This window comes from Pseudopipra pipra, chromosome Z (genome assembly GCF_036250125.1).
Source record: "Pseudopipra pipra isolate bDixPip1 chromosome Z, bDixPip1.hap1, whole genome shotgun sequence".
In the NCBI taxonomy this organism is placed as follows: Eukaryota; Metazoa; Chordata; class Aves; order Passeriformes; family Pipridae; genus Pseudopipra; species Pseudopipra pipra.
This window is the reverse complement of record NC_087581.1, coordinates 74,686,245-74,698,401: the sequence shown is the minus strand read 5'-3', so window position 1 is coordinate 74,698,401 and position 12,157 is coordinate 74,686,245. Positions and strand designations below refer to the sequence as shown.

The 12,157-nt window shown below is 60.6% G+C and overlaps 1 protein-coding gene and 1 long non-coding RNA gene across 2 annotated transcripts in view; both read right to left on the bottom strand.

The window, feature by feature from the left end:
- PAX5 (paired box 5) overlaps positions 1-2,184 on the bottom strand; it is a 123,056-nt gene extending 120,872 nt beyond the window's left edge. The window contains exon 1 of the mRNA XM_064640985.1: positions 1,995-2,184. Coding sequence (XP_064497055.1) covers positions 1,995-2,037 — 43 coding nt within the window. The 5' untranslated portion in view covers positions 2,038-2,184. The remainder of the gene's footprint in view (positions 1-1,994) is intronic.
- LOC135407446 (uncharacterized) overlaps positions 1-12,157 on the bottom strand; it is a 274,027-nt gene that overhangs the window by 209,853 nt on the left and 52,017 nt on the right. The gene's annotated exons all lie outside the window — the stretch shown is intronic.

The following is a 12,157-nucleotide window of genomic DNA, read 5'->3' as shown; positions in this document are numbered from 1 at the left end:
GGGGCATCGAGCTCCGTCCGCGGCCCGGTGCGGGAACGAGGCAACCGCCCCACCTCCGTGCCCCTCTCCGCAGTCCGGGGCCTCCACAGGGAGCGGGGAGGGGGAGAGACTCGTATGCTCTTTCGGGCGGGGGCAGCACCGACAAGCGGCCCGCGGGCCGAGCCCGGAGCCGCGGTGCAGCCGGGACGGGCGGGGGCCCAGACGAGCCGAGGTGCGGCCGTTCCTGGGGAGCCACCGGCGGGGATCCAGGCCACCTCGGCTATCCCCCGCCCGCCTCGGCGCCCCCGGGGCCCTGGACGGCGGCGGCCAAGGACTCTGCCCATGCGGGACTAGGAAGCCGCAGGGACTGTGTCGGGACAGAAGGGCCCGAGGTGCCGCTTGGGACTCCCCAACCCCCTCCGCCGTTTCCCCGGGTCGAGCCGCCGCCCCGCTCCCCCGACGGACAGCTGCCCCCGCTGCCCCCCCGGCTCCCCTTTTCACGGTGGTCCCGACCCCCACGTCCATCCACCCTTCTGCTCTGAGGAGACGCAGGTCCAGAGATCGTTTGGCAGGGAATGGCCCCGGTGACTCCCCAGCCGCGGCCGAGGCCGGAGCGAAGACACCGGCATTTTGGTTTTATTCCTTCTGTTTGCCCCGAGATTCCTGCGGAAGACATCGATTTTCCACGGCCGCGAATTACGGAGGGCGCTGCTGAAACCCGCCTGGGGTGTCTGGCCCCACGCGTGGAGCCCGTCCTCTGTGGGCTGCGGGTCCGCTTGCCACCCTTGGCAAGGAGCGCTCTGGCAGAAGAGGGCTCCGCGCCACCCCCCGCATCGCGCACCGCGGCCTTTCCGACCTTAAAGTTCGCCTTAAAATAAACGTGATTTTGTTCAGTGCCCGGAGAGAATTTAAACGCGGGTATCGAAAGCCGCGTTGCCGCGGGAGGGACAGTCCGCTTTCACGCGGACGACAGAGCCCGTCACCGGCCGCCGTCCCCGCTCTGGACAACCCCAGAAAGCGAGCGATGGGGAGAGGGATGGGAAGTGAGCAAATGAACGGGGAGCGCAGGGAGCACGAGGGAGGGAGGTTAATCTCTAGCCCCGGCGCTCGGTGGTTTATTTTGCAAACAAATTTCTTTGAGCCGAAGGGCTGTGGTGCGCCGGGAAATGAGATTAGTTCTACCTTAAATTTCCTCACAATCTCTTGCCGTAATGCAGCGTTTAACTCACCGTGAGAGAAGATGTCATTTCACATAACACTGTGCTAATGGATAAGTCTTCCCCGACCTCTCAAGCACAACAAATCTCGGGCGAACCCACAGTGCACGACCTGTTAACTTCACCGGCCGCCCGCTCCGCCGCCAGGCTGCCCGGCGCCGGGCTCACAGAACTGCAATCACGACACCGTTCTCCAGGGTTTAAAAAGAAAAAAAAAATCTTCCCTACAGCCCCGCTCCTCGCTCTTCGCGTTGGCTCGGTTTGGTTGGTTTCGGTTTTTTTGTTTTGTTTTTGGGAGGGGGGGGTTGTTTGTTTGTTTGGTTTGCTTTTTGGGTGGTGGATTTGTTTTGGTTTTTTTTGTTTTGTTTGTTTGTGGGAGTTTTTTTGCTTTGTTTCCAATTAACGAATTTCAAAATTTTGAAAAAGAGAAAGGAGATCAACTTTTCCGTTCGCCGGGAATACCGCGCGGCTGTCTTCCCGAAGATTTGATTTAGGGGGAAAAATAAACACATGCACATATATATAACATCTATGTACTCATCTATGCTCACAGGCACGCGTTCATATGTATCGATGGCTGTACACACATTGGTAGCCGTGTCTGTATATCCATATGTACAGATACACACACGAAAGAGCATCAACTCTTTCTCTATGGTAAAATAACCCCCGGGCCAGCCCGCTCCCGCAGCACACTGGCCTTCCCGAGGGGACACGTCGGCGGCCGGCCCGGCGGGGCCCGCGGAGGGAGCCGGTCGCGCGCGGCCGCTCAGACAAGTTGAAGAAACAGCCACTTACTGTGCATTGCTGCGAACGGGTCGTGCTTACAGTGTATTTCCATCGGAGCGGTCCGGGGCCGGGCGGCCTCGGCGAGCTGATCTCGATTCGCCAGCAGTGCTCGGGTTTCGGGCTGGGGGAAGGAGCCCACGAAAAAGCCCGGAGACCGACCAGAAGGGGGGGGGGACAAACAAACAAACAAACAAAAAACCAAACAAACAAAAAAACACCAAAAAACCAAACCACCACCAAAAAAAAAAAAAAAAAAAAAAAAAGGCGGAAAAAAAATTGAACAAAAACCGAAAAAGAACAGCGAAGAGTCCCGCCTCGAGCGGGGTCGCGGTATCCGAGAGCGCTGGCCAAGTGCGACTCCTGCGCCGCTTGCAGACTCCGGAAGCCCCGTCGGGGCGGCGCGGAGCGGCCGCCCCGGGCTGCGCTCCTGCCCCCGGCCTCTTCCCGGGCGACCGCCGATCCTCGGCACCCGCCGCCCGGCTCCGGGGCGGTGCTGGGCGCGGAGAGGGCGGGTGTCTCGGTTCGGCGGCCGAGAGCCTGGTGCTGCCCGCCCGACGGCTCTTTGTGCTGGCGGTGCCGGCGGCTGCGCGGCGGTGGCGGCCGGGGCAGGCGGCGGAGGGGGCGGGCGCCCCGTCCTCGGGGCTCGGTCCCGGGGCGGTGGCGCGCTCCGCCTGTGCCGCCCCCCGCCGCGCCGCTCGCAGCAACTCGCTGCGCCGGGCGGGGCGGCGGCGGTGGGCGAGGGGAGCGGCGAGGGAAGGTGTGCGAGAGGGCGGGGAGCGGGGCGGGGGCCGGCCTCGCCGCGGCCCCGCGGGACTGGGCCGCCCCGTCAGCGGCCGCCGTCCGACCTGGGGCTCAGGCGCGGCGCGCCCATTGCCGCCCGCCCGCCCGCCCGCCCGCCCGCCGGGACCGGGGCCGCGGCGGCGCCCACTCCCCTCCCCTCCCTCCTCTCCTTCTTTCCCTCCCTCCCCTCCCTCCCTCCCTCCCTCCCCTCCGCCCGCCGTCGGCCGCCGGGGCGGCGGAGCCTGGCTGGCTCGGGCGGTGCGCCCGGCGCGCTGCCGACCGGCGGCGGGCGGCGGGGGTTGTGGCGGGAGGCGGGGGCGGGGGGCGCGGGGCCTCAGGGCGGGGCTGGCGGGCGGGGCGGACGGGGGGGTCCGGCGGGGCCGCCCCGGGGCCGCCCCCGTCTCGCGGCCCCGCGCGGACACGGCGCGCGCGGAGGGGGCGGCGGGCGGAGCTTCAGCACTGCGCGGGCGGACAGCGGCGGGGGCGGGGCCCGATCGTCACTCAGCGCGCGGCCAATCGCAAAGTTCACCTGCCGTGCCCCGCATTGGCCGCCGGGCGGGGGCGCTGCCTATTGGCGGGCTGCGAGCCAATGGGGGGCGGGGCCGTACGCCCCCACGGGGCGTGGCTGGAGCGCAGCCACGCGTGACCGTGGCGTGGGGGTTCCCCTTCGGGTCTGGGGGGACCCTGGGGCCGCGGCCGCGGGACCCCCGATGGGGTGACGGGCCGTCCTGTGGGCGTGCGTCAGCCGGCGGCCCGATGGAGCCTCCTGAGGCCGTTGGTCTCCCCGGCGGTCGGACGGCACGTGTCGGGGCCGTGGGTCCTCCGTGCCCCCGGGAGCCCGGGCCATGGGTGCGGGCGCGGAGGGACGCCGGCCGGTGTCCTGGTAGGGATCTCCGCTCGCTCGTGCTGCCTGCGGTCGAGTCGGGGCCGACGGCTGACGCGCCCAGATGCGGCACGTTCCCGCTCTAGCTGCCGCGCCCGTGGGTCCCGCCCCCGGCAGTGCTGTCCCGTCCGGAGTTAAGGGCCCGGCGAGGAGGCCCGGATAATCCCCTGGGGCTGCGCCTGTCCCGCTGCGGGTGACCCTGGTGGCGTGGCAGAGCCCCGCCGAACGAACGTCCCTGCCCTCGGCCTCGCCTTCCAGCTGTCCCCCTCACCGGGATTCTCGTGTGGAAGGGGGCTCCGAAGAGCTTCATCCACCAGCCCCGGGCGAGACCCCCCCCCCCCCCCGAGCTCATCCACTGGGTCTCGGTGGCGGTGGGACCGTGCCGTGGTGCCCCGTCGGCGGCAGGGGACCGGCGGGTGGACTCGGGGCGAGTTTTCGTTGAAGACGAAACTCCTGGCCGCGGCCGAGCCGCCACCGCAGGGTCGGGACACAGGATCCAGCCGAGGGACAGCGAGGGCCACTCCCTGCGCAGCCCCGCAGCCGTCGGGCCGGCCGCCCCGCATCGCCGCTCAGCATCTTGGCTCGGAGGAGCCCCCGGGGATGACGGGCAAGCAGAGCCCGGGGGGTACCCCGCCATCCTGCGCGGAGGGGCCGGGCAGACAGGCAGTGCCGGCTCCCATCCTGTCCGGCCTTCATCTCTGCCTTTACTCCCCGTCCTCCTCCTCCTCCTCCTCCTTGCCTGCGCGGCACTGTTGTGAGGACCCATCGGCCCAAAGCATCTCAGGAATACGGCAGCCCCGCGGTGCCCGGGGCCAGAGACGGCAGAGGCCTCGGGGCGCCTTGTATCGGGGTCCCCTGTCCCGTCCTTCCCGTCCTGCCCAGCCCGGGCAGTGCTGCCGGTGCTGCCGCCCCTGCGGCCCCCCCGCTCCCGGCCGCCTCCGCCGCGCCATGAAATGCTTTATCGATTAAACGATTATTCAGGCGATTTAACTAATAAAAGGCCCCATCGATCGCTTCGGAATTGCATTCCGCCACCAAACCGCCAGGCCGACTCCGCAATGGCCACCGGCCGCGCTGCCGCCGCGCTCCCCGCGGGGACGCCGTGACAGGGCTCCTCGCTGCCACTCGCCAGTCCCCGGTCTCAGTCCCTTCGCCTGGCCGTCCCTTCAACCCGTCCGCTCCCAGCCGCGGGGCCACCGAACACCAAGCTCTGTGGAGCTCGGAAATCTCGGCAGCCCCCCTCGCCACCCCGACGACCCGGCGGGGAGCTGGTCCCGCCGCCCGCTCGGACACTTCGCCCGCCCGCCCCTACCCACGCCGGCGTCCCCCTCGTCCGCAGAGCCGCTGGGCTCCCTGCAGCCCCCGGCCCGAGTCCCACCTGTCCGGCCGGCCCGGGGGGTCGCGTAGGTTTTCTCCAGCTCCATCCCGGTTCTGCAGGACTTGGAGAAACGGAGGGAAGGAAAAGTTTCCACGTCGTGTTGCTACCGCTTCCTTTTTCTCCTTTTTTCCCTTTTCTTTTTATTGTTTTCTATTCTCTTCTCTTTTTCTTGTATTTTCTGTTTTTCTTTCCTCTTCCTCTTTTCTCGTTTGTTTTTCTTTTTTTTCCTCTTTTTTCTTTTCTTTCTTTTCCTTCTTTATTTTCTCTCCTTTTTTCCTTCTTTATTTTCTCTTTTTTTTTCTTTTCTTTTTTTTTTTCTTTTTTTGAGGGCCTCTCTCAGGTTGGAATAATTCAACTCTTCCGCTCCCCGCCGAGCTTTTGCAGCTGATCACTGAGCTGAAACTAAACGTTTTAGGTGGAAAAAAGCCTCTGAAGGAACCGTGAAATGATTAAGAGACTAAAGAGCTCCTCGCCATGTGAGATCATGTCCTGTTCTCTAAAACATCACAAGATGTCCCCAGACGCAGCCAAAACCCAAGAAAACTCTGACATGTGTTGTAGCAGGAATCAAACTTTGCTCGCAACCAGCCGCCTCCCGAGCGCTCCGCGGCTACAGCAGAGGCGGTGGCACCTGTCCGGTCTGCCTCTTCTGCCCCAGCCCGTCACCAACTTTTCAGCAGAACCGACTTCCCCTTCCCGGGCCGGGAGTGACGCTGACACCCCCGAGGCCACGCTCCCCGCCGGGCCGGGCCGCCGCGGGGGTGGGACAGGGGCCCGCCTGCCGGCACCTGGGGGGCGGCGGAGAGATCCCCGCGCCCGCATCCCTCTGGCCCTGCCCTGCTCTGCGTCCCTCGGCGTAGGACATATCCTGGGCCGCGGAGGGGACTGGGGACCAGCGGCCCAGTGGAGGCGCGAGGGCCTGGGCAGGGCTTTCCTGGCCCAGAAGGGCTCCACTCGGGCTCCCCCCGCACCTTCCGTTCGCGCGGAGCATGCAGACCCACCGCTGTGGGTGAGGGTGGGTAGAGGGGAAGGGGAGAAATCACGAGGCCTCGACATTTCCCAGGTTTATTTTTCAGCGAATCGAGTGGTGGGGGGGAATAACGGCCCTTCCCTTCCCAAAGGCCAAAACAAATTTCGGCCCCGGGACATCTCCCGGGGCTACGGGCTCGGCGAGCAGTCCCCCTCTCAGCGCCCACCGGCATTTGCAGCCACGCACCTACTCCCACCCGCGCACACCCACGGCCCGCGGCCCCTCTCCCGGGGAACCCCAGGCACGGAACCGGTCTGCTTGGCGGGGACGCAGGAGGGCTCTGCTCTGCTCTGCTCGCCTTCCCGGGCTACCCCCGCCGTCCCGCCACCGCCACCGCGCCGGGGTATCGACCAGGGGAGGGGAGAGGAGGACTAAGAGTGGGGGACACGTCCGCTTCTCCTGAGCGAAGCGGCCTGGGGAGCCCCGTTCGGGCCGGGTCCTGCGGAGACGGAGGATGTGTCTAGTTTAGGACGAGGCCCCTTTCGCGAGGCTGGAGACGGGGCTGCCTCGCCCGGCGCAGCCCCTCCACCCCAACGCGGCTCCCACCAGGAGCTAACATGGACGCGAATCTTGTTTCCAAACTCTCCTATTTCTATCCCGACCATCTCTCCCTCTCGGACGCAGTCGCATCCGAAGACCGGCGTCCCCGCGGGGGTCCGGGGCTGGGACGGGCTGGGTCCTCCGGGACCCCCGCCTGCCTGGCTCAGGAAGCGAGGCCGGCTTCGGCCTCTCGCGCTTTTGCTTCCTTTCCCACCAGTCTCTGTTCGCTCTCATTTGCTTACACAGAAATAGCCGCCGCCGGAGCCGCCGCCGAAAATGAAACCCGCCGCTCTGGGATACGGGGTCCTTCCCTAGGGGAGGCACACCCAAAGGAGCCGCCCAAATGCAAGGCAGACCCCCCCCGTCCCATTCCGTCCCCTCCCTTCAGGCGCCCGTCTCGCTTCGTCTCTCCTGGCCGCACCGGCCCCGACAACGCGAGCAGCCCGGGAGCGCTTCTCTGACTTCATCCAGGGAAAGGAACGAAAAATACTTTATTGTCTCAAAAAACAGGTCACAGGGCTCCCGCTTTCCCTCTCGCCGCTCGTCTCGGCCCGAGAGAGAGCGTGGGGAGGTGGCAGAGGCGCCGCGGCGGGGGACTGCCCTGGCCCCACACGTCTGCCAGCGCGGCCGTAGTTGTGGGGACACGCGGGCACCGACCCGTGTGGGCCCGCGGGATGCGCAGCTCTGCGGGGTGCGGGAATGGAGGCCGGCCCCCGGCACGCTGCGGAGTGCCGGGCCCGTGCGGTCTTCTCACGGTCCCGCCGGCCATCCCCGCGGCCTCGTTAACGAAAACAACGTGGGGGCTCCGGCGGGGAGCGGTCCCCCTCACCCCCTGCCAAGGTGGGAGGGCTGGGACCCGCTCTGCTCCCCGCGCGGTGCCCCCCAGAGCGCGGCTGCAGGACCCCGCCGCGGCCTGGCACCGACCCCCGCGGTGCCGAGACCGAGGGTGAGATTTAAGCCCGGGTGCGAGAACCTGCGCCCCACGGACGCCGAGAAGAAGCTGCCGCTGTCCCCAAGAGCGGACAGTGCCTCGGGGGCCAGCGGGGCTGGGGGTAGCTAGGATCCCCCCAGGATGTCCCTGGAAAACGCCTCCCGCTCTCCCCGGAGCAGCATCTGAGGGGGCACGGAGTCGTGCCATGGCAGAAAGCCCCGGGAAGGGGCGCTCGGGGCCAGCCCACTGCGATGCTGCGGCCACAACCGAGGGTCTCCGGCCTTGGCATGTCCCGGACCACGTTTTGAAGTGATGCTGTGCTTTCTGAAAACAGAAGGTAAAATGACAGCGAAGAGGAAAAAAGAGTGGCGCAACAGAAATTCGGGTTTGGAGTTTTCCAAGGACAGTTGTTGTTGCCTGCCCTCTGAAGAAAGGAGAAGATCACGAACCCGGCCCAACCGTTTTTCCTTTCATATCTGATGCATAACGTTAGGACGTGAAGGTGTGCCCTCCCACCCCACGACGTTCACATTCGTCCCGCAGCGCCCGAGGCTGTGCGGGCTTAGCCTAACACCTGGCAGCCAAATACACCTGGAGCGGCCGGAGCAGAGCGCCTCACCTCCCCAGCTACCGGCCTGTACTGCTCCTGAGGCTGCCTCCTCTTCCTGAGGCATGGGTAACCAAGATTTGGGAGAAGTGGAGGGGCAGGTGGTTGCAGAGAGCATCCAAAGGCCCGCAGTACCTTTGGATGCAGTGGTTACCTGCATTTTCCCACATTTATGTAAAACACACCAACAGCAAATAGGGAGAGCGGGAGTGCTGCTACAAATCATAGACTGTCCCTCAGTCTGGGCAGCATTAAAGGTGGGAGGGCTGGTGTTACTGTTTTTGAAATAGCCGGTGCTCCTTTGCAGCACCACAGCCTCCTTTTCCTTCCTTGTCTGACATTTTAAATTCAAAGCAGAGGAGATTTAGCAAGAATCCTGGCCCGCTATGTTCCCACAGTTAAAAGTCATCTCTGAGATGCAGATGCTAATTGGACTGGAGTAATATAAAAGGTGTTAGGTGAGCAGTCCTGTAAAGTTGAGAGCACTTAGGCAGCTTAATCGAATATCTTCAGTGATGTTTAGAGAGCTGTGAACGGGAAGCCATCAGAAAAACCGGCTTGAAAGAGCAGAGTGGAGGCATCCCGTCAGCACTAGTGCACACGGAGGATGTGCGCTGTCCCCACTGACAACGATCTCCCAATTGGAAGTGAATGAGGGGAGATGCTGACTGCTGACCATTCTGTCAGCGCTCCGTCCTCTCCCTGCCCAGTCAGTATAGTGAGGAGTCAGAGCCGAGGTGGCGCCGCTAACAAAAGCAGTTTTATTTTTGAGAGCATGAGAGGAGGGCAGGAAATGCTGAGAGACTTCTCTTTTTCAACCAGTTTTCATTATTATTTTTCACTCCCCCCTTCTAACCCTAACTGCTGTCTCAGACTTGCTTCCAGTTGCCGAGGATCCTTGTCGGTCTATTCCCGATGGTCTTTATTGGGCGTATTCCTCAGAGAGGGTCGCTGCCAGCCCCATGCCCGGGTGAAATGCTTTTCTGAAAGACCTGCCTAGAGCTTCTCTGTCTGGCACCATGAAGGCTGCTCCCCTTACTGGCTTACAGGATTTTTTCCTCCATTCCACAGCCGCACTGACTGGGGCCTGCCTGATTTTGAATATAAACGTGTGTCAAAGCAGAAGACTGCAATGAATAGTCCAGAACTGTTTTGTCAGCCTACTGTGGAACGGCTTAGGGCCACAGTGAACGCTTCAGTCCCCTCTCTCAGTCACTTTCACTGATCTCGAGTGTGGTTATTTTGATAGTTAAAAAGACACGGTTTTTAAAGTCAATTTTGCAGAACTTTCTGTCTGGTGACATGCTTACATGAGCAGCTGAAAATGATCTAGGATCCGAGGGAGGACAAGTCACACCAGATGCTGGGTTCTACCTCTTCCTGAGAGCTCTGTGAGAAACTCCACCGTACTCTCTGAAATTACTGCAGTGACGTGACAGAGTGAGGGCTTGGCCTCCCGGTAGCGCAGCACGACTGGACGGCCGCGTTCGGGCTTCCCTGGCCCCTGGCGACGGCTCCTTGTTCAAACACGAGAGAAGCGTGACGCGAGGCACTGTTCGCTGCAGAGCTGGAGCCCTGCGGCCCGGGGGCACGCCGGCAGCCCCTCGGGGAGGAAAAGTGCTTGCTCGGATGCAGCGGTAGAGGCGGGATGAGTGCCGCTTCTGTGACCAGCGCGCACAGCGGATGAAAGAGACGCCCTGAGACTCTCTGGGGTGTCTGGGGATGCAGAGCAGCCGGACCAGGGAAAGGAGGGAGATGGAACATGTTGCTGATCTCTTTGCTAGACGGAGGGTGCCGTGAAGTGCCTGCGGACTACAGAGCTCTGGGCAGAGCAGGAATTTTATCTTCGCAGCTGTAGGTCAGGGAACTCATGGAATAGCACCCTTGAAGTCCACCCTCTGTCACTGCGCTCGGACTTTAACAGTGGCCCCGAGTTCCTGGCAAGTGAGATGCCCTGAGGGGCAGGTTGTCAGCTCACTTTTGCGTCAAGCAGAACAGAGAATCAGGCTGTGGGGATGCCGTTGTGCTCGGAGGAACAGCTACTCAGTTGTGAGCCCCTCTTCCTGCAGTCTGAATGCATCCTCTCATGGACGTTTTGAGAGAAGGGGACTATTTTGGCTACATGCAACATAAACAAACCAAGATTTAGTTGGGTTTGAGGTTGTTTTATGTGGGCTCTGGCTGGAAGTCGATTGACTCCACTACACAATGCTTACTTTTCCAGTCCCAAGTCTTGACAAAGCCAAGAAAAAAGAATTTCGACTGAAGTTCATCCAGTGCTGTAACTTTTGTGTTTGCTGCTATTAAAACGTTTGAAAAGGTCAAATTGATTCCTTTGCTTTGAGAATTGCTGGAAGAAGAGGTAGATTGGAAGATGGGAAGTTAAATCACTGAATAGTCTGCTTCCAAAAATTGCCAGCAGAGAGGAAAATACAGTGGATTACATTGGTTGACGTAGTAATGTGCAGGAAATGCAAGCAGAAGACTGAATGTTAAAGAATCTAAGCCTTTCTTGTGGCTCAAAAGCAGACACACCCAGAGTATTAGCTGTTACCTTTCCGAGATTAGGTTTTCTGTTATTAAACAAATACTCTTCTACTGATTATATATAAAAAAAAAAAGGATAGTGTGTCACAGCCTCTGAACACATAATTAATTCTGATCAAATAAATGGAGAAAACCAGAAACCGGGTAGCATCAGAGTCCAGTGCGGTCCTGAATCTCTCCAGATCAGGTATTTAATACCCACAGGAATAGGTACAAAATTCTCCTGATCCTCCTCAGCCAACCAGTAAGTTGCTAAGTAAGCACATCTCTTTGTTGACATGCTGCCACAAACACAAATAGATGCTGCTGTAAATCCCAGTTGCCAAAGTATTTTTCATCCAAATGTAATTTGCTTCCAAAGAGATTTCAAATTTCCCCTGGACTGTTTAACAGATACCTCACAGCAGGTGCTTCAGGTAGGTGTATTAACCATCTCCTTACAGTGGCTTGGAGAAAGATTTCCATCTATGGTTTTAAGAACCATTCCAGTAGATGTAAGAACGAGTAAATGCACATTGCCTCCGTGCAACAAGGGGTAGATGTTCACAGCAGATACTGAAAGAAGAAGAGCATTAAAGAGGGATGGAAATCTCTGTATGTCTTCAAGCCCCAGGCCACACTGTTACAGCCCAGGAAGTTTCTCATTCACGGCAGCCCTGGGTAGAACCTCCATTAGACACATGGTCCGGAGAGTGTTAGGGCAGAGCAAGGGGGGATGCACATCCTGGGGTGCTGAACTCCACTCGAAAATGGGTGTTGCAATGAGAAACTGGGGCAGCAAAGGACTTACCAACAGCCATTTGCCAGGTTTTAATAATGCAGACCAGCACCAGCAGCCAGGATGTTCCGCTAGCTATTGTGGACAAACAGATGTCCAAACAGATATTTAGCCAGAGGAGGCTAAATATATACTGGCCCATGAGCACAGATACTGCTGGAAGGAGCATGTGGCTGGAAGAGACCCTATGAGAGCACATGGATGGAGATTGGGATCAGGAAGGTAGTGCAAGGATGTCTGGGAAGGGATGTCTGTCATCAGCAACAGTTATGCAGGGCTGTGGCAGAGCAGCTCACAAAGGCAGCCAGGGGCTTTCCCACGCAGCACCTGCAGCCAGGCTCACTCAGATGCCAGGAAGGAGCAAATGATGTTGGCTGGGCGTGCGCAGAGGTTGCACATTCTGGTTGAGATGCTTAGGGTTTCAATCACCACATCATCCTTGAACCCAGCTGGAATGGTCTCTTACAAACTTGAAATGCCCAAAACATGACAGTGGGACAGACCTTGTGAATTGCACCATCCCCAAGGTGACTCCACAATGGTTGGCTAGTGCTGGCCTTCCAACCTTTTCCACTGAAAAGGTTGGCCTTCCAACCTTTTCCAACCTCTTCTGCTCAGTACCAGGATGTTTCTGGGGACCATTTTTTCCGTTTTGCCTTCTGCCAGGATACTCACAGACTGAGTCAGACCCCTCCTTC